At 40.5% G+C, this 19,873-nt stretch overlaps 1 protein-coding gene across 2 annotated transcripts in view; it reads right to left on the bottom strand.

The window, feature by feature from the left end:
• Positions 1 to 9,383: 9,383 nt before the first annotated feature.
• Positions 9,384 to 19,873, bottom strand: part of cacnb4a (calcium channel, voltage-dependent, beta 4a subunit) — a gene marked incomplete at its 5' end in the record, with an annotated part of 30,587 nt that continues 20,097 nt past the window's right edge. For both annotated transcript variants that reach the window (XM_079427203.1, XM_079427202.1), the window contains 9 exons: positions 9,384 to 15,220; positions 15,579 to 15,764; positions 16,513 to 16,608; positions 16,734 to 16,885; positions 17,003 to 17,112; positions 17,203 to 17,261; positions 18,661 to 18,741; positions 18,913 to 18,932; positions 19,322 to 19,398. In XM_079427203.1, the coding sequence (XP_079283329.1) occupies positions 14,957 to 15,220; positions 15,579 to 15,764; positions 16,513 to 16,608; positions 16,734 to 16,885; positions 17,003 to 17,112; positions 17,203 to 17,261; positions 18,661 to 18,741; positions 18,913 to 18,932; positions 19,322 to 19,398 (1,045 nt within the window). In that variant the 3' untranslated portion in view covers positions 9,384 to 14,956. The remainder of the gene's footprint in view (positions 15,221 to 15,578; positions 15,765 to 16,512; positions 16,609 to 16,733; positions 16,886 to 17,002; positions 17,113 to 17,202; positions 17,262 to 18,660; positions 18,742 to 18,912; positions 18,933 to 19,321; positions 19,399 to 19,873) is intronic.

Raw genomic sequence — 19,873 nt, 5'->3', positions numbered from 1 at the left:
CAGCTTCACATCACTGATAGGTTGCATTTCGAAGAGACTAACACGGACTCTTGTAATAATTATTTTCACTGACGAATCACAGACCAGCTGTATCCTTGAAATTCAACTCTGTTGAAATAATTCATTGTGTATTTGTTTATTATTTTGCGTAGGCCTACGCTCTTCATATGTACATTTTATTTACATTTGTGTGATCCTTTGACTGTACATATGTACACATTGTATTTGATTTGTTATTCAACCTTATTAAAGTAAAATAGTACAACATAGTAAGTCTACCTGCTCTTCATTACTCTCGTAGTCATTGGACATCAAGATGTGGTAATCGACCCTCTGAAACGGTTGGCATCGTATTAGTAATTAGTGCAATACAGTTCCCTTTCTACATTTAATGGTCCTTCGAGCCGGATGCTTTAACCGTCTCAGCGATGATGTCCAGACTCAGAGAGGGAATGATAGAGGATGAGGTGGTAAGGCCACGCAGAATTACTCGTCAGCCGTTGTATCTTCAGGACTATGAGGTTAGTTATCCTCAGAGGCAACTCACATTTGCAGATGAGCAGGTCAATACGGTAATGAATGCCGATATTCTCTCATGTATTCGTGAAATGAGAGAGGAGAGTAAGCAGCTGCGGCAAGATGTGAAACGTATTTCAGATATAATCGCTAGTTCTCCTGTGTCAGCTCCACTACAGGTTTCATCACCCTCACGGCAATCACCTAGTGCGGGAAATGAGGTATCTTCTACACCAATGGATACAAGTATGTTGGCCTCACATCAGGATGATCGAAATCCAGGTCAATCTGAGTATGTGCCGTTGGCGCCTCCTAGGGATGATTCTTTGCATGCACGTCGTGATGGTTATCAAGATCTTATTGAAGATCTTACTAATCGTCTAAAAAGAGTAGGTGGACTGAGTGGTAGCCAATTACATTCAGGTCAGTCAACACCTCAGTATACTGAACCTCCTCATTGGGTGAATGACTCACCGCCACACGTTCCTGGCCGAACTGCTAAAGTTCGTGGGTTGCAGCAGAGTCAGTTGAATCCTCCTTATTGGCAGTATGATGATGACATGTTGTTGCAGTCCCATCCGTCATCTTACCCCCCTCGTGTTTTTGGTCGTGCTCCTGCAGATGCACATACTTGTCATTCGCATTCAGAGTATCGGCCCATTAGAAATCTTCATGATACATACTATGGGGACCAAGTGCACACCTTGCAAGGAACTGCCTTAGCTGACCGTTCTAGTCCTCCATTTCAACGTGATCTTAAAACTGAGAACTATCCTGGCAACGAACGGCTATATCCGTTTGATCGTTCATATCCAGTTTCGGATCAAGATCTTAACCGTTCTTTGCACACGCTGCCAGTGCAATATCGTGGGCCTACACCAACAATCCCAAATTTCATTCATGATGACCCACGAGAGTTCGCCAGACTTAAGCTCGCTTTAGGCAACGTACTGCCTGACGACGCTTCTGAATCTTTTAAGTTTCAAATATTAATGGATCATTTGAAATTGGAAGATGCTTTACTTGTTGCAGATTCTTACAGTCACAGTCGTTTTCCCTTTAGTGACACTATGCGAGCTCTTACCGACATGTATGGGCAACCGCATCAGCTGGCATTGCAGCGGATCACCAGTTTGATGGATGGACCCACAATTAAGAGTGGAGATGTAAAGGCATTCAAGGGATTCGCTCTTCGTGTGCGGGCATTAGTGGGAATGTTGAATCAGTTGGGTAGCCCAGGTTGGACTGAGTTGAAGTGCGGTTCTCATGTATCTCGCCTCTTAGCTAAGTTACCTTATGACCTAAGAGCCAACTTTAAGAGATTTGTTAACCCTCTTCAGACTCCGATTCCTACTTTGCTTGACTTGGCAGATTGGCTTGAATATGAGGTTCGCGTGCAGGTGGAGGGAACCCAGTACAGCTCATACCCTGATTATGAGAAACATGCCCCCCGCAAAGACAAGAAGTATGGTTTCCCACCTCGAAAACTGACTACCGTTCTGCATGGAGGCGAGCATAAGGGAGAGTCAGTAGAGAACTCAAAGACAGTGTCAGTGTCCTCAGATAGGATGCAGGAGAAGCCCAAAAGATATTGTCCGTTCTGCGATACCATCCAGCATTACATGAATCAGTGTTCAAATTTTAAGCTTTTGAACAAGGAGCAGGTTGAGGATTGGATCAAAATGAGCCGTAGATGCTGGAGATGCGGCCGAAGTCATCAGACCTCAAAGTGTACATTGAAAGCAAAGTGCAAGAAATGCGATAGAAAACATCTTGAAGTTCTTCATGATGTTAATGCCAGCACAGATTCAAGTGGGAAAGGCAACATCAAAGAGTCAGAGGGCATAGGTCCCGTGAGTTCCACTTCTCAGACCTTGTATCTTGACCGTTCTACAAGCGGAAAGCAGGTGTTACTTAAATTGAGTCGAGTTGTGATTCAGAATGGAGACAAGTCGCTAGAGACCTACGCTGTACTGGACGACGGTTCAGAGCGAACGATTCTGCTGCATGAGGCCGCTCAGCGTTTGGGCCTTCAAGGTACAGTTGAAGATCTAGCTCTTCGTACTGTGAGGCATGAGGTTCACACCATACGGGGAAGTTCGGTGTCCTTTTCTATAGCTCCAGCTTCGCAACCTGACAGATCATTTCAAATTCATGGAGCCTTTACAGCCAAGGACCTAGGTCTTGTCCAGCATACTTATCCCATCACTGACCTGCAGCAAAAGTATCGCTATCTTAGAGACCTTCCCTTGGACGATATCAATCAAGCTCAACCATTAGTGCTTATCGGTTCAGACTACCCACATTTGATCACGCCGGTGGAGCCAGTGATATTGGGGCCCAAAGGTGGACCAGCAGCTGTGCATACGAGACTTGGGTGGACATTGCAAGGTCCATCAAGGTTTCTTCGCCCTTGTCTTCAGCCACAGGAATGTCTCTTTGTTTCTTGTGTGACACCAGATTCTGACCTCTTTAACCAGGTTGAAAAGCTGTGGAAACTGGACGTTTTGCCTTATCGATCAGATAAGGTGGTCACACGCTCGCGTCAAGATTCAGAAGCCATCCGCATTCTGGAAGAAAAGACCATCAGAGTTAGTGTGGATGGAGTCAATCGATACGCTACCCCATTACTCTGGAAAGAGTCACTTCCCCCGTTGAATGCACCAAAGGAAGCTGTCCTGGCTCTCCTATGTAGCACGGAGAGACGGTTATCCAGAGAACCACAAAGGGCCGCCACTTATAATGCTGAAATTCAGAAGTTGCTGCAGGCAGGCTACGTCTCCCCACTATCATCCAAGGAGTGTGAATTGAGTCCTCATTCGTGGTACATACCACACCATATGGTCCATCATAATGGTAAGGACCGTATTGTATTCAATTGCTCCTTTGAGTTCCAAGGCCAGTCTCTGAATGAGTAACTCTTACCTGGGCCTACTCTCGGGGCAAGCTTGTTGGGAGTTCTCCTCCGCTTCAGGGAGCACCCTGTAGCTGTTTGTAGCGATGTGCGAGGCATGTTTCATCAAGTCCGTCTCCTTGATGAGGACAAGCCTTTCCTCCGATTTCTGTGGCGTAATGGCAATACTGCTGAGCCTCCAACAATCTATCAGTGGGAAGTTTTGCCCTTTGGAACCACCTGTAGCCCCTGTTGTGCTACATTTGCCCTTCAGTTGCAAGTAGGGAATTACCTTGAACCAACAGATGAGGTGCGTCAAACTGTTGAACACAGTTTTTATGTAGACAACTGTCTAAAAAGTGTACCAAACGAAGAACAGGCCGAGAAACTAGTACACAGATTACAGCACCAACTAATGGAGGGTGGATTTGAGTTGCGACAATGGGCCAGTAATGTTCCTACAGTCATTAACCACTTCCCGTCTGAGCTAAAATCAAAGAGCAGTGAGATCTGGATTAACCAAGAGACAGCCAATCCTCAAGAGCGTACCCTCGGACTGATATGGCACTGCAAATCTGATACTTTGTGCTACAAACCATACCAGAAAGAGGAAGGTGAAACCACTATGCGTAAGATTTACCGCACACTCGCAAAGCAATACGATCCCCTTGGGTATCTGATTCCTTTCACTACAAGGGCTAAGATCATTGTGCAATTGCTCTGGGGCAAAAAACGAGGCTGGGATGACCCTTGCCTTCCTGCTGAGTTACTGACTGCTTGGCAACAATGGGAGAATGAGCTCCCTCAGCTATCAGAGATCTCTCAACCCAGATGTTACAGCTCCAGCATACAGAATGCAGTCAAGAGCCGCAGTATTCATGTATTCTGCGATGCTTCTGAGAAAGCTTATGGCTCTGTTGCGTACTTAAGTACCGAGGACGATCAGAACAATATCGAGGTAGCCTTTTTGGCCGCAAGATCCAGAGTCGCGCCAAAGAAGCAGCTCTCCATCGCACGCTTAGAACTTTGTGCTGCAATGACAGGAGCACAGTTGGGTGCTGTATTGAAGAAAGAGCTGACCTTAGACATCCACAACGTTATGTATTGGTCCGATTCTACCACAGTCCTCACGTGGCTGCAATCTGATTCTTGCAGGTACAAAGTATTTGTTGGAGTCAGAGTCTGTGAAATACAAGAGTTGTCTGATCCAAAATCCTGGCGCTACGTTGATTCGTCAACTAATCCCGCTGATGACATCACACGAGGTTTGGCATTGACTCAACTGGCTCAAGACACTCGCTGGAGGAAGGGTCCAGCCTTCTTGATGCAATCCAGCTGCAATTGGCCAAAGGCACCTGAAGGTCAAACCCTCGATGATAGTCAGGAGCTTAAGAGACCTGTATTCAGTGGATTGATTAGCGAGACTGCAACACCTGCCCTTCCAGACTACCATCAATTCAATAGCTATCAAGAGCTATTAGAAGCCACAGTGCAGTCCCTGCATGGGGCGGCTGGTAGTAGAGAACCACCCGATGCAGATGAATTCCATGATGCAGAATTGACTCTTCTGAAGCATTGTCAAATGCAAGACTTCCCTGAAGAATTTGCCTTGCTCAAGGAAGGAAAGGCACTCCCAACCAGCAGTCGGCTGATAGGACTTGCACCTGAGTATGACAAAGATTCCAACCTGATCAGAGTTGGTGGCAGACTTAGAAGATGTGACAGCTTGGCCAAAGATGTTCTACATCCTGTGGTTTTATCTCCGACTCATCCAGTGGTGAAACTCCTCATTAAGCACTATGACACTCAACTACTTCACCCTGGTCCTGGTCGGGTGTTCGGCGAACTACGACGGAAGTTCTGGATTTTACGAGGGAGAGAGGCAGTTAAGAAACATCAGCGTTACTGCCCTGAGTGCCAAAAGTGGAGGGCTCAACCAGAAATTCCAAGGATGGCAGACATTCCACCTTCCAGCCTTAGGTTATTCAAACCTCCCTTTTATTCCACTGGGGTTGATTGTTTTGGTCCCTTTACAATAAAGGTGGGTCGTCGTACAGAAAAAAGATGGGGTATTCTCTATAAATGTCTCACCACTCGAGCGGTTCACCTTGATCTACTTACTCATATGGACACTGATTCATTCTTGTTGTCCCTCAGACGCTTTATTTCACGTAGGGGAAAGCCCTATGAGCTTTTATCTGACCAGGGAACCAATTTCAAAGGTGGGAGTCGTGAATTGGAAGAAGCTTTCAGTCAGATACAACCCACTATCAGAGAACAACTAGCCAAAGAACAGATCAGGTTTCGCTTTAATCCCCCCAGTGCTCCTCACTTTGGGGGCTCCTGGGAAAGAGAAGTGAGGTCTGTGAAAACAGCCCTACGGACCACCCTGGGTGCTCAGATTGTCACTGAAGAGGTTTTGAGGACAGTATTAGTAGAGGTTGAAGGCATCTTAAATTCAAGACCTTTGGGGTATGTCTCCAGTGATGTGGCTGATCCAGATCCTGTGACTCCGAATTCATTGCTGATGGGGCGGCCTGACTCCTCATTACCTCAGGTGGTCTATCCTGAGTCTGATCTGCTCAGCCGGAAGAGATGGAGACACAGCCAGATTCTCAGTGATCACTTCTGGAAGCATTTCGTGCATGACTTTCTGCCTACCCTACAGTCACGTCAGAAATGGAATCGAGAGAGAGAGAACCTTACAGTTGGAACTGTAGTCCTTATAGCTGACGAGCAGTCACCGAGAGCGCTCTGGGTGACTGCTCGTCAGCTATAAGGACTACAGTTCCAACTGTAAGGTTCTCTCTCTCTCGATTCCATTTCTGACGTGACTGTAGGGTAGGCAGAAAGTCATGCACGAAATGCTTCCAGAAGTGATCACTGAGAATCTGGCTGTGTCTCCATCTCTTCCGGCTGAGCAGATCAGACTCAGGATAGACCACCTGAGGTAATGAGGAGTCAGGCCGCCCCATCAGCAATGAATTCGGAGTCACAGGATCTGGATCAGCCACATCACTGGAGACATACCCCAAAGGTCTTGAATTTAAGATGCCTTCAACCTCTACTAATACTGTCCTCAAAACCTCTTCAGTGACAATCTGAGCACCCAGGGTGGTCCGTAGGGCTGTTTTCACAGACCTCACTTCTCTTTCCCAGGAGCCCCCAAAGTGAGGAGCACTGGGGGGATTAAAGCGAAACCTGATCTGTTCTTTGGCTAGTTGTTCTCTGATAGTGGGTTGTATCTGACTGAAAGCTTCTTCCAATTCACGACTCCCACCTTTGAAATTGGTTCCCTGGTCAGATAAAAGCTCATAGGGCTTTCCCCTACGTGAAATAAAGCGTCTGAGGGACAACAAGAATGAATCAGTGTCCATATGAGTAAGTAGATCAAGGTGAACCGCTCGAGTGGTGAGACATTTATAGAGAATACCCCATCTTTTTTCTGTACGACGACCCACCTTTATTGTAAAGGGACCAAAACAATCAACCCCAGTGGAATAAAAGGGAGGTTTGAATAACCTAAGGCTGGAAGGTGGAATGTCTGCCATCCTTGGAATTTCTGGTTGAGCCCTCCACTTTTGGCACTCAGGGCAGTAACGCTGATGTTTCTTAACTGCCTCTCTCCCTCGTAAAATCCAGAACTTCCGTCGTAGTTCGCCGAACACCCGACCAGGACCAGGGTGAAGTAGTTGAGAGTCATACATCGAGTGATACACATCCTAGGTCTACTTGCATTTATTGTCACAGAGGATTCATCATTCATCTGAGGGTCTGAGACGACAGCTTCACATCACTGATAGGTTGCATTTCGAAGAGACTAACACGGACTCTTGTAATAATTATTTTCACTGACGAATCACAGACCAGCTGTATCCTTGAAATTCAACTCTGTTGAAATAATTCATTGTGTATTTGTTTATTATTTTGCGTAGGCCTACGCTCTTCATATGTACATTTTATTTACATTTGTGTGATCCTTTGACTGTACATATGTACACATTGTATTTGATTTGTTATTCAACCTTATTAAAGTAAAATAGTACAACATAGTAAGTCTACCTGCTCTTCATTACTCTCGTAGTCATTGGACATCAAGATGTGGTAATCGACCCTCTGAAACGGTTGGCATCGTATTAGTAATTAGTGCAATACAGTTCCCTTTCTACAGTCACATATATATATATATATATACATAGTGTATATCAATTTTAGGGTTTAATCGACTGGCCCAACAGGAAAGGTCCTGGCCACTAATATCTGGCTCCATCTATTTGTCAGATGTATGGACTAATATGGCTAACAGATCTCAGAAGCAAGATCGACAGTATTGATCTCCTCATCATGCTAACCTCAGCTGTCTGTCACGGTCTAGATCACACCGGCTACAACAATGCATACCAGGTGAGATAGCTGTCTCAAGATCTGCTGCTTTTCAGTACACTGTATAAACCGATGGAAGTATCTCCTGTTTCAGATTAATGCACGCACTGAGCTCGCCTTGAGGTACAATGACATCTCCCCACTGGAAAATCACCACTGCGCTGTAGCTTTTGAAATCCTGGAAAAGTAAAAAAAATTGGTTCTAGATAAGTCACAATGGTAGGCCTAAACTTTATATTTTGAATGTTTAAGCTTAGACTTCGAAAATCTCCTTGACGTACCATGATATAGAATGTTCAGAATTTATGTGACTTTCATTTTTTAATGTAAAAATGCATTATATATGTAACTTACAATAATTTGCATGCTGAATTGTAATTGTTTTTTTCTTTCTTTAAAATATTTAACCATTAATAGTCATCTTCAAACTGCACATTGGAATAGTTATACTAGCATATTACTCATACCACTTGTGTACTTTGCTCTGCAGTATGTATGTATAGTATGACTATGCACATTTTCTATATGCATGAAAAACCAACTTTAATTATTTTTCAGAGTGAAAGCAACATTTTCCGAAGCTTGCCGACAGAGCAATACAAAAGAATAAGAGAGGGCATAATTAAGTATATTATTTACTCTTCTATAATCTCCAAAATCAAATCTATATCAAACCAAACACTAGGTGAAATCTTATCTATTCTTGCTATTGATATGACCAGACACACTGAGATCCTCAACAAGTTCAAAGCCATTCTCCCTGTGTTCGACTTCAGCAACAAAGATCACAGAGATGTTGTAAGAATGATATTCATATAGGTCTTTCAGTGATCAAACCCAGAAGACAAATCTATATTAGCAACATTAAACGTTCAGCTTTTAGGGCTGGTCTTGGTGACAATCCACTTAAAGGCACATCCTGTCTTCTTTAACAGTTGATGATGATCATGATTAAAGTAAGTGACATCTCCAATGAAGCGAGACCCATGGATGTGGCTGGACTGTCTGCTGCAGGAGTTCTTTAATCAGGTAAATATTGCAAAATTTTTATAATAAAAAAAAATATCTCCCAGTGTCATGATGGGAGCAGTACCGTACAATTTTCATTTTAAACAACAGTATTTTGTGTTTTTATGTTATCTAATGTAAAACGAAGAGTTTTGACATCTTTATCTAGAGTGACATGGAGAAGTTGGAGGGTCTTCCTGTCACTCCATTCATGGATCGAGACAAAGTGACCAAACCGTCTTCTCAGACTGGATTCATCCGCTTTGTTCTCTTTCCTCTCTTAATGTAAATGCATTTTATGCTACTTTTACCATCTAAATATACTGTGTATATATATTCAAAAGAGGGTTAAATAGTTTCACTAAATATATACAGTGGAGGCCACAAAGTAATAATACTTGTATTTAGTCTTTTTCTAATTTTTTATAACAACTTTCATTACAGATTCAGCATAAGCTGAATGAAAAATTCAGTTGAAAAATTTAACATGAATATCAGAATATGTGATATGTCTCGTGTTTGCTTTAATGACAGGGTGTGGAATAAACCTACTTAATGAAAGTAATAAAATCACAGTGTCTGCTGAAATTTTTATTGAATTGTTTTAAAATAAAAATTCATCATTTTTTATCATGAATGTAGTGAACATGCACAGTTAGTCCAGCAGAGGGCGGTACTAGAAGCTACAATTTCATAGGCATGAGAGAGGAGGCTATAAAGGCAACTGTACCATTAAATTATGAAAGTGATTGTCACTGCTATGTACATCATAGAAATTGTTATAAATATTGACTGAAGTAGGCCTGACGTCACTGATTCTACTGTGCATCTGAAAATATGCTGTTAAAGAGTTGAGGGCCAAAAACAGAAATCATCACAGCACTCTTTTTACATTCAAATTTATTTAACAAAAGAAAACTTACTTCATTTTACACATCTATTTCCCAAAAACCATATAGTGTCTCTTTAATCTGACGATGCAAATTGAATATTATGCATGCAGTTTTGTATTTCTCTCAAATACCGTCCTGCACAAGTAATACCCACAATTCCATTTGAACTCCATTTGAAGCCATTAAGTTACAGAGGCAGGTAAAGCATTAGCATGCAGCACTGTACACATTTGCATAGTAAATGGCTATCGCTTATTTTGGATTAATTTCTCATCGTCCTTTACCAACATATGCCATTGCATGAAACAGAACTTTGACTGAGGAAAAAAAAATCTATTATTCTCAGGAAGGAAGGGAAAAATTGTTTTATCGGGGCAGTGGATATAGGAAGTACATCATTTTTTTTTGTACAAAATTAATTAATTCTGATCAGTTGTTGACAATTTACCACACAAAGAATGACATTTAATACTAAATATAGGATGGAAATTCTTAACACACTTTTTAATAAATTAAATCCACAGAGCTCTCAAAAACCTTGTTTGCAAAAGTTGGAAAAAAAAAAAAGTACATGTACCTTATTATAAAGTTAAGGCATAAAGTTACTGGAAGGGAATGTATTGACTGAAACTGAAATTATTAATAATAATAATAACAGCAATGGTGGTCCTGAGTGTTGGCTACAATACTGACACCAAAAGTGACCGAAGGACCTTAAGGTTATGGAACATACACCAAAATATGTAATTATTTACAAATCAAGTTATCTACATATAGGGGGGAAATCAATATTTATATGAACTATCAGATAATCTGAGGATGTCTACAAATAGAAGGAGGTTTCATAAAGAGACTAAATAATGTCTAGATTAACTAAGTGTTATTTTAGGCATATGATCTAATAGTCAATAGAAATAATGATATAATATGGATAAAAGCGTCTGCTAAATGCATAAATGTAAATATGAATACTATTTCAGAACAATACTGTCGACTGGTTCCAAATTAGCTCTTTATACATGTACACTCACCTAAAGGATTATTAGGAACACCTGTTCAATTTCTCATTAATGCAATTATCTAATCAACCAATCACATGGCAGTTGCTTCAATGCATTTAGGGGTGTGGTCCTGGTCAAGACAATCTCCTGAACTCCAAACTGAATGTCAGAATGGGAAAGAAAGGTGATTTAAGCAATTTTGAGTGTGGCATGGTTGTTGGTGCCAGACGGGCCGGTCTGAGTATTTCACAATCTGCTCAGTTACTGGGATTTTCACGCACAACCATTTCTAGGGTTTACAAAGAATGGTGTGAAAAGGGAAAAAACATCCAGTATGCGGCAGTCCTGTGGGCGAAAATGCCTTGTTGATACTAGAGGTCAGAGGAGAATGGGCCGACTGATTCAAGCTGATAGAAGAGCAACTTTGACTTAAATAACCACTCGTTACAACCGAGGTATGCTGCAAAGCATTTGTGAAGCCACAACACGCACAACCTTGAGGCGGATGGGCTACAACAGCAGAAGACCCCACCGGGTACCACTCATCTCCACTACAAATAGGAAAAAGAGGCTACAATTTGCACGATCTCACCAAAATTGGACCGTTGAAGACTGGAAAAATGTTGCCTGGTCTGATGAGTCTCGATTTCTGTTGAGACATTCAGATGGTAGAGTCAGAATTTGGCGTAAACAGAATGAGAACATGGATCCATCATGCCTTGTTACTACTGTGCAGGCTGGTTGTGGTGGTGTAATGGTGTGGGGGATTTTTTTTGGCACACTTTAGGCCCCTTAGTGCCAATTGGGCATCATTTAAATGCCACGGCCTACCTGAGCATTGTTTCTGACCATGTCCATCCCTTTATGACCACCATGTACCCATCCTCTGATGGCTACTTCCAGCAGGATAGTGCACCATGTCACAAAGTTTGAATCATTTCAAATTGGTTTCTTGAACATGACAATGAGTTCACTGTACTAAAATGGCCCCCACAGTCACCAGATCTCAACCCAATAGAGCATCTTTGGGATGTGGTGGCACTGGAGCTTCGTGCCCTGGATGTGCATCCCACAAATCTCCATCAACTGCAAGATGCTATCCTATCAATATGGGCCAACATTTCTAAAGAATGCTTTCAGCACCTTGTTGAATCAATGCCACGTAGAATTAAGGCAGTTCTGAAGGCGAAAGGGGGTCAAACACAGTATTAGTATGGTGTTCCTAATAATCCTTTAGGTGAGTGTATAATGTAAACCCTCACATTCTATATGATTCAGAGAATGTTACTGGTATAAACAAGACAAGTGAATATTATGTTCAAAGTAGTTTACAGTTTATGAAATATTGCACACAGACAATAGAGTGGACAGGAGAAGTGGGGGTGGCAGTGATCAGAGAATAAGGACACTTTACCCAAACTACATTAACTTCTACTGGCCCCTCAACTGCAGCAAGAAACGTTTACTGAATGCTTTCTAATGCTACGTACCGTATATACTGAAAATAGCCTACGGACAGACAGAGTTTCTTTCCTACTGGTTCTGTACGCGGAAAATCCAAAAGTTTATTACTATCAAAGCTACCTCTTCAGAACTGCTCACAGGTAGAACTTACAGCAGAATGGAGACTGGATAAATCAAATCATTTCCACACCAAACGTATAGTATTAACACTCAGATGTGATTAAACCTCAATTATACGACGCCACTGAAGGATATGGACCAAATGCTTTTTGCAACACAGTAACTATAAAACTGAATCAACACTGCTTTTGTTCTCTCTCTCTGAGCATTACGAACACACAACAGTGATCTCTGAGAGGAAACACTGTACAACACAACACAATTAAGATAATCGAATCAGGTTGCGGAATTGTCTTGATTTGTAGTATTAAGAAATGAGTCGAGAAAAATAGAAACGTCAAGATCCAGACAAGATTTAAATAACTGTGCTAACATCAATTCAAGCATTGTCTGGACTGTTCATCAAACATCATTTAGCATTTTTCAGTGAATAAATGACAGTGGAGTTGGAGAAATATCTAATACAATAGACAAAATCTGATGGTTTTTGTCATAATCATGTAAGCCAGCAACACAACCAAGTAGTTTTGCACATGCAAAGGCAGGAATGACACCTGATTTGTTCATCTGAGCACTTCAGTGTGTGTGAACAGCTTTTGCAAACAGGCCTGATGAAAATATTTTTTTTTACAGATAAAGCAGCTTTTATGTTGTATCTTAGTCTAAAGTCTCATTTTAATTGCAATACTTAGTGTACCTGCTACGGCAACCAGTAACTATGCTATAGTTATAGTTCAAGACTAGTAGTAGTCATAATAATCAACGACTTGTTTTATAAAGCTTACTAGAACAGAGGAACTTTATGGTGATCCACAGACCTGACTAGGGTAGGTTTACACGACAACAGTGTACTAAAAACAGAAAAGTTTTGCGTTTTTGAAGTTGTGTGTACACTGTACAGACAACAACGTTGTCAAAACGATCCCCGTTCACACAGATTCGGTAAAACAACTAAAAATGCTGTATTATGCATGCCAGGCCAGTAATTGGCAATGTCACTTTGTAAAGAAACAATATACGCAAACACGTAATACACTTGCGCATCATAATTATTACAAATTCACGTTTTTATAGTTTACACAGAGGCGATAATGATATCGTTTTTTTTTTTTAAACTTGCACTTTGATTTAAAAAGTTTGCATTTTCAGGCCCCCAAAAGGCCGTTTTCGTGTAAATGAAGGGCCAAAATATTTAAAATGTCCATTTTTAGTTGAAAATTGTGTCGTGTAAACACTCCCTCAGTGACAGAATGCATTTCCACTGAGCTGCCATATATTTCAATGACACAGGCTACTGTGCCGTTTCAATCAGAGTGTCTTATGAGCTCAACAAAACCCCTGGGAATCTCATAAAACATGCTCAGGTCACATTTCACCAAAATACAAAAAGAATAAATAAATAAAATACATATAGCATAAAGAAAATATAGTTGAATGTTTAATTTGTATTATAATATTATGTTAATGATAATTAAGCACAATATTTACCCTTTAAATTCTTATTAATTTCCATAATATGTATAGGGTTTTTTAACCCATTATTCTGAATAACACTATTTAATGCAATTATTGAAATTTAACAAATACTATCATGATGCATAATTCTTTACAATGTAAACAAACAAACCAAAAATCTAATTTTGCAGTAATTAAAATAGAGGAGGGGATGCTTAATTTTCATGAAAATAATGTCACAATTTGAGTCTTAATGGTCCTAGAACAGGCTTCATTGTATTGATATTGTCTATATTTATTTTTATATTTATATGATTTTTTTCTTCAGATTTTTGGGTGAAATATAATCTGTAAATCTTATGGTTTCATGAGATTCATTCATTTACCATTACTACCAAGTAATGGAGTAATGTAAAATGATCAAATCTACCTGATACTGGTACTCTGGCGCAATTTTTTGCAACAACATTGTAGGCCTGGGAAAAGCGCTGAGTGAACTATAGGCATTATGGTGTACGTAAAAAACGATAATACGTTGCTATCTTTTGTATTTTGCTCAGAAAAAAAGTGTTTGTTGACACTGTCTGCAGAGATCATTATGAAAATAGACTGTGGGAAAAGAAACCTCTTAGATTTTGGCACCTATGAAGCATTCCTGCTTCGTACCTGAGGCTGTTTGGGCAAAATAAGAGACCATCTAACATAAATACTAAGACAGGAAGAAACAGAACGGTGAACACATGACACTTCCATTGGCTACTGAAATCGTGCAAAAAGGCTCTATGCTGATTGGGTCTTGGCACTGTTGAGAATTTCTGCATGGCGGCACTAGTTCAGGGTGAAAATTAGCATGCTACCACAAAATGTCCTGCAAATATAGACAGTGCAGGGCTTTGGTTAGCAATTAAACGCAGGGCTTAGGCCTCTACTAGGAGAAACTGGATGGACCGGATGGTACTATAGTTGTCACTCCTCCAGAAGAGCAACTTATCTGAACCATTGCAGATAAAATCAGCACCTCCAACTGCCTAACAAGAGATGAGCAAGGGCTGCAAACAACTGCCTTACATAGACGGACCGGGTGCTCGGATTTAGCTTTTAGTTAAGATGGCCCATATATGGGGACCTGTGTTGGAGTGAACGCAATGCACTGCATTTTCAGAAAGGGTTTACGCAATTACATGAGATTTATGTCATAGCTCTGGCTGTAGTGGTTTGGATGTTCAGAGTCTGTGCCGCGAGTCGTTACTGTAGCCCCCGGGGGAGCCCCGGTTGCGGTGAGGTTTGTACGCGTCTTGATAGGGATCATGGTAGTCCTCCTCTACCAGAGGGTAATGGTCTCGACTTTGCTGGGAGCTGGAGGACAGGCGGTTATGACTCTTCTTTTGCCGCTCGTTGTTGTGGTAGTTCTCATCGGACGTCATCAAGCTGCGCCGGTCCATTGGAGAGTTGTCGCTGATGTGATTGCTGTTTTTATTTCTTTGGCTCTGTTGAAAGTTAATGGATATTAGCAGCGGAACAAATATATTACAATTCAAAATAAATACAAAATAACCCTTTCAGAGGACCGTATTAAGCAATTACTTTCAACACAGCAAGTTAATTCTTAATTCCCACAAACATAAACATAATATTTCAATATACTTTATTTTTACCATTCTGAGCATTTTTTGTTTCTGAAATTTCATGCAAATCTCCAGAAATCTCCAGTTCATTCCTATGGTACATTCTATAAAGCTTTCAAGGCAACATTAACCAAGGGGGGGGAGCTTATCAAGGACTTTCGACACATTCTAATCAGCATATGTCGGAATATTTAAAACGGAGTCCCATGTCTCCACTCACCTGTAGTCCAGAGATGGCTGTGGGGTACGGTGAGAGAGCAGTGGAGCCCAGGTTGCGGCCCAGCAGAGGGTTCAGAGGAGTGCTGAGGGAAGTGTGAGTTGCACGCCAATAGGCCTCCAGATACTCGGACAGATGTTCACATGCATCCTCGAGCTGGTTCTCATCCAAAATTATGTCAAACATTTCCTGGAACAGGGCAGGAACAGCAATGTAGTCAGTGTTTTATATGTCACATCTTTTATTTTCAATGTATTCCATTCAACCACCTCCCTCTATTTTGACGCATAAAGCCAACTTTTCACAACCCAATCCAATCTCAATAAATACAAATCTAATTTTGTCTTACTGAATATCCTGTGTTACTGTGATACACTACTGTTCAAATGTCTGGAGTCTTTTTGTTTGTTTTTGAATCAATACATTTATTCAGCAAGGACGCATTAAATTGATCATAAGCGACAAAAAAGACCTTTATAATGTTACAAAAGATTTCAATTTCAAATAAATACTTTCTATTCATCAAAGAATCCTGACAAAATGACATTTTCAAAAAAAGTACTAAGCAACACAAATGTTTTCAACTTCTATAATAAGAAAAGTTTCATTATCAGCAAATCAGCACATTAGAATGATTTCTGTAATATCATGTGACACTGAAGACTGAAGTATTGACTGCTAAAAATTCAGCTTTGCCATCACACAAATAAATTACATTTTAGAAAACAGTTTTTAAATTGTAATAATATTTCAGAATATTACTGTTTTACAGTATTTTTAATCAAATAAATGCAGCCTTGGTGAACATAAGAGACTTCTTTCAAAAACATCTTACTGACCCCAAACTGTTGAGCGGTAGTGCATGTCACAAATTTGAAAGTAAAATGGACTTTATAAGAGAAGAATCGGATTATGTTATGTCATTCTGGATACTCACTGGAGGACACTGAGCTAGTTTGTCTGCTGCCACCAGCTGTACATTTAAATGCTTGCTTTGAGACTTCCCCCGTGATTTGATCAGCCGTTGCAATACCTGTAAGCACACAAATGCAATATCTATTGTAGTCATAAGTTACATAACATAATTCAACTAACAGATATTGTTAATACTTGTTAAATTTCTTTAAAGTCTTTAAGTAAGAAATGCAACCATTTTACCTTGGGAGAAGACACTTTGACATGGACAATAATGGGAGCTAAAGAAGTCTTGATGAGCTGGGCTGGATGGTTGATCGTGTCGGCATCCAGCACAACCAGCTGTAGGGATCTGGCCAATTCAAAAATTCGCTCGATCTCACTCTGAACCTCCGCTGCCAGAAAGAGAAAACATTCAGCACAATGTCAACATGCTGACTTAGAAGCAGTAAACATGTCTAACATTAATGAATTAACTTGCATTCAGTTAGAAATGCTCTATGCTGACATACCCAGGTTGGATCTGGTGTTGGATCTCTCAATAATGGCTCTCTTACTAGGGTTATTCAGCACAGATCTCTTGGCCAAAGAGATGTCTGCGGTTACTCTTGTGATTGATATCCTGAAATTAGGAAATAAATGTACTGAAATCATGAACACATGGACAGGAAAGGTATTCAAAATCAAAAACACATTAAAAGCAGTCCCTCACCTGCCTTCAAACCTGTGTTTCAGGAAGTCAAAGAGCGCTTTCTGCATCATATCTGTCACCTGTGTTCAAACCCATGAGGACAGGAGAGCAAACACAATTATAAGCAAAAAGAGATTTTTATTTGAAAGATTCATTGGAAAAACTGAGGAAAATATCTAATTTACTTCAACAGCGTCTAGCCAGGAAATGCCAAAAAGTCTGTCTTAGAGTCACCCGAAAATTTGCTGAAAATGTTCTCATTCCATATCACCCAAGATGCAGATGAGTTTGTTTCCTCATCAGAACAGATTTGGAAAAAAAATTGCATTACATCACTTGCTTATCAATGGATCCTCTGCAGTGAATGGGTGCCGTCAGAATGAGAGTCCAAAGAGCTGATAAAAGCATCACAATAACATCACAAGTAATCCACACGATTCCAGTCCAGTCTTGTGAACCGAAAACCTGCATTCAAGAAGGCGCACAAAATATGAGTCCATAATGCTTCCTCCTGTTGTCCTCTCCTGACTCAGACAAGGCTACTTTTCACAGGAGAAAGCAATTCATTCAGATTGTCACTTTATGAGACATTAATGGATGGACTGGAGTTGTGTGGTTTACTTGTGGATTATTGTGATGCTTTTAGCAGCTGTTTTTACTCTAATTCTGAGGGCACCCATTCACTGCAGAGGATCCACTGGTAAACAAGTGATGTAATGCTGAATTTCTCTTAAGTCCGATGATGAAACAAACTCACTTGGGTGAATTATTCTTTTAGATAATGTTTGTAAAGGAGCAGATGACATATATTCTTAAATAATGAGCTTAAATGATCAAACACAGCTGTTAATCTTTCACAGATCAATCACGATATATGCTCCAAGAAATATAGTCTAATATTCATATGATGCATACTAACACACTTGTCACACTGATTTCAGGGATGGTGGTTATGTTTTATTCCCCTGTTTCTAATTTCAAATCATGCTCCATTTTTGAGACTGGCATGTTGTACCCCGAAGGTTGTTGCCTTGGCAACTCTGCTTGGAGATGATGACTGCTATTCAGTGACAAACCGACATCCCCTCTCGCTCGCTGCTTAAGAAGTGATGCCCTGGTTACCATGTCTAAATATATACACACACACACACATGTTGGTTTTTGTGGTTTATGGGGACTCTCCATAGGCGTAATGGTTTTTATACTGAACAAACTGTGTGTGCTATTGCCCTACACCAACCCTACACCTAAACTTAGCCCTCACAGGAGACTTTGTGCATTTTTAGATTTTCAAAAAAAACACCATTTAGTATGTTTTTTAAGCCTTTTGAATTACGGGGACATAGGCAGTGTCCTCATAAACCACCTTCATATTGTAATACCTCTGTCATACCCATGTCATTATACAAATTTGTGTCCTCATAAACCACATAAACATGCACACACACACACACACAGTAGGGATTGGGGGAGGCCTACCTCATATCCCTTAAGTGATGGGCCAACTAAGACCACCGGCCTCATGGAAGGGACCACATCGTATGGAGGAATGTGCTCGGCCTGCAAAATATCAGCAATTTGATGTGAAACAATATGCCGTTTATTTGCACTACAATAACCCCATGCTGACTACTGCATGAACACTGCAATAGCTTGAAACAGATGTTTGTTACAACAGTATAGTATTTTATAGAATTAATAGGATTGACAAATGAAATAAAGCTCACTCACCACTTTCTGTTTCTGTTTACCTGTGATGATTGAAAAGAGGAATTTTAAAAAGTAGATTAAAAGAAAATCTGATGAATCTATTCTCTACTTAAAATTCAAAATAAAATAAAATAAAATAAATTGTATTTAACATTTTCAATGCCTAGCATTCTTCCTGTATGGTTTTAGTTACACTAAATTTCACTGGGCAACACAGCCTCTCTACAGGTTGTGTTTCTCAGCCATATTTATTTTGTGTCAAGGGGCATTAACAAGATATGAAGCGTCAATTTAAAAAAGCATTTAAAAAAACAGACATGTTTTCCCCTGGTAGCTATTGGAAAACATCAATTTATTCTGTAATTTCTGGACATTTTATAAAACCAGCCTGTAAATCTGAAGTGAACTGGAACCCTTCACTAAAGCTGACCTGCAGAAGCAGGGTTGGGCTTGAAGGTGCCTGACACCATTTCACCCAGACTGGAAGAAGAGTTCCCACTGGACTTCCTATAGGGGCAGAATACAAAATAGGGAATGGAGGTAATTAAGGACTGATAATTAAATAGTTAACAAAAGGGCTCACCCCATTGCATGTCTAATTGGAATCCAGTTATATTCTAAGAAATAAATAATTAGTACTTCTTATTTTTAAATTAACTTTGCATGAAATATTGTGGCAGTCAGATCAAGTTTGGCATTTTTAAAGGGGTCATAGGATGCGAAATGCACTTTTACATGTTGTTTGAACATAGAAGTGTGTTGGCAGTGTGTGTACACAACCACCCTATAATGATAAAAATCCACCCAGTGTTTTTTTTATCTACTAAAATCATTACCCCTTTCTCAAATCAAGCCGTTCTCAGCTTCTTGTCTGTGTGACGTCACACAGACCCAGGCCCTCTCACGATAGTTGATTGATAGTAGCGTTTCAGCACAGACTGGACTGGTGTCTTACGTTAGACCCGCCCTGAGTGAGCTGTCA

This window comes from Barbus barbus (assembly GCF_936440315.1).
Source record: "Barbus barbus genome assembly, chromosome: 10".
NCBI lineage: Eukaryota > Metazoa > Chordata > Actinopteri > Cypriniformes > Cyprinidae > Barbus > Barbus barbus.
The sequence above is the reverse complement of the archived record's forward strand: the minus strand, read 5'-3'. Positions and strand labels throughout refer to the sequence as shown.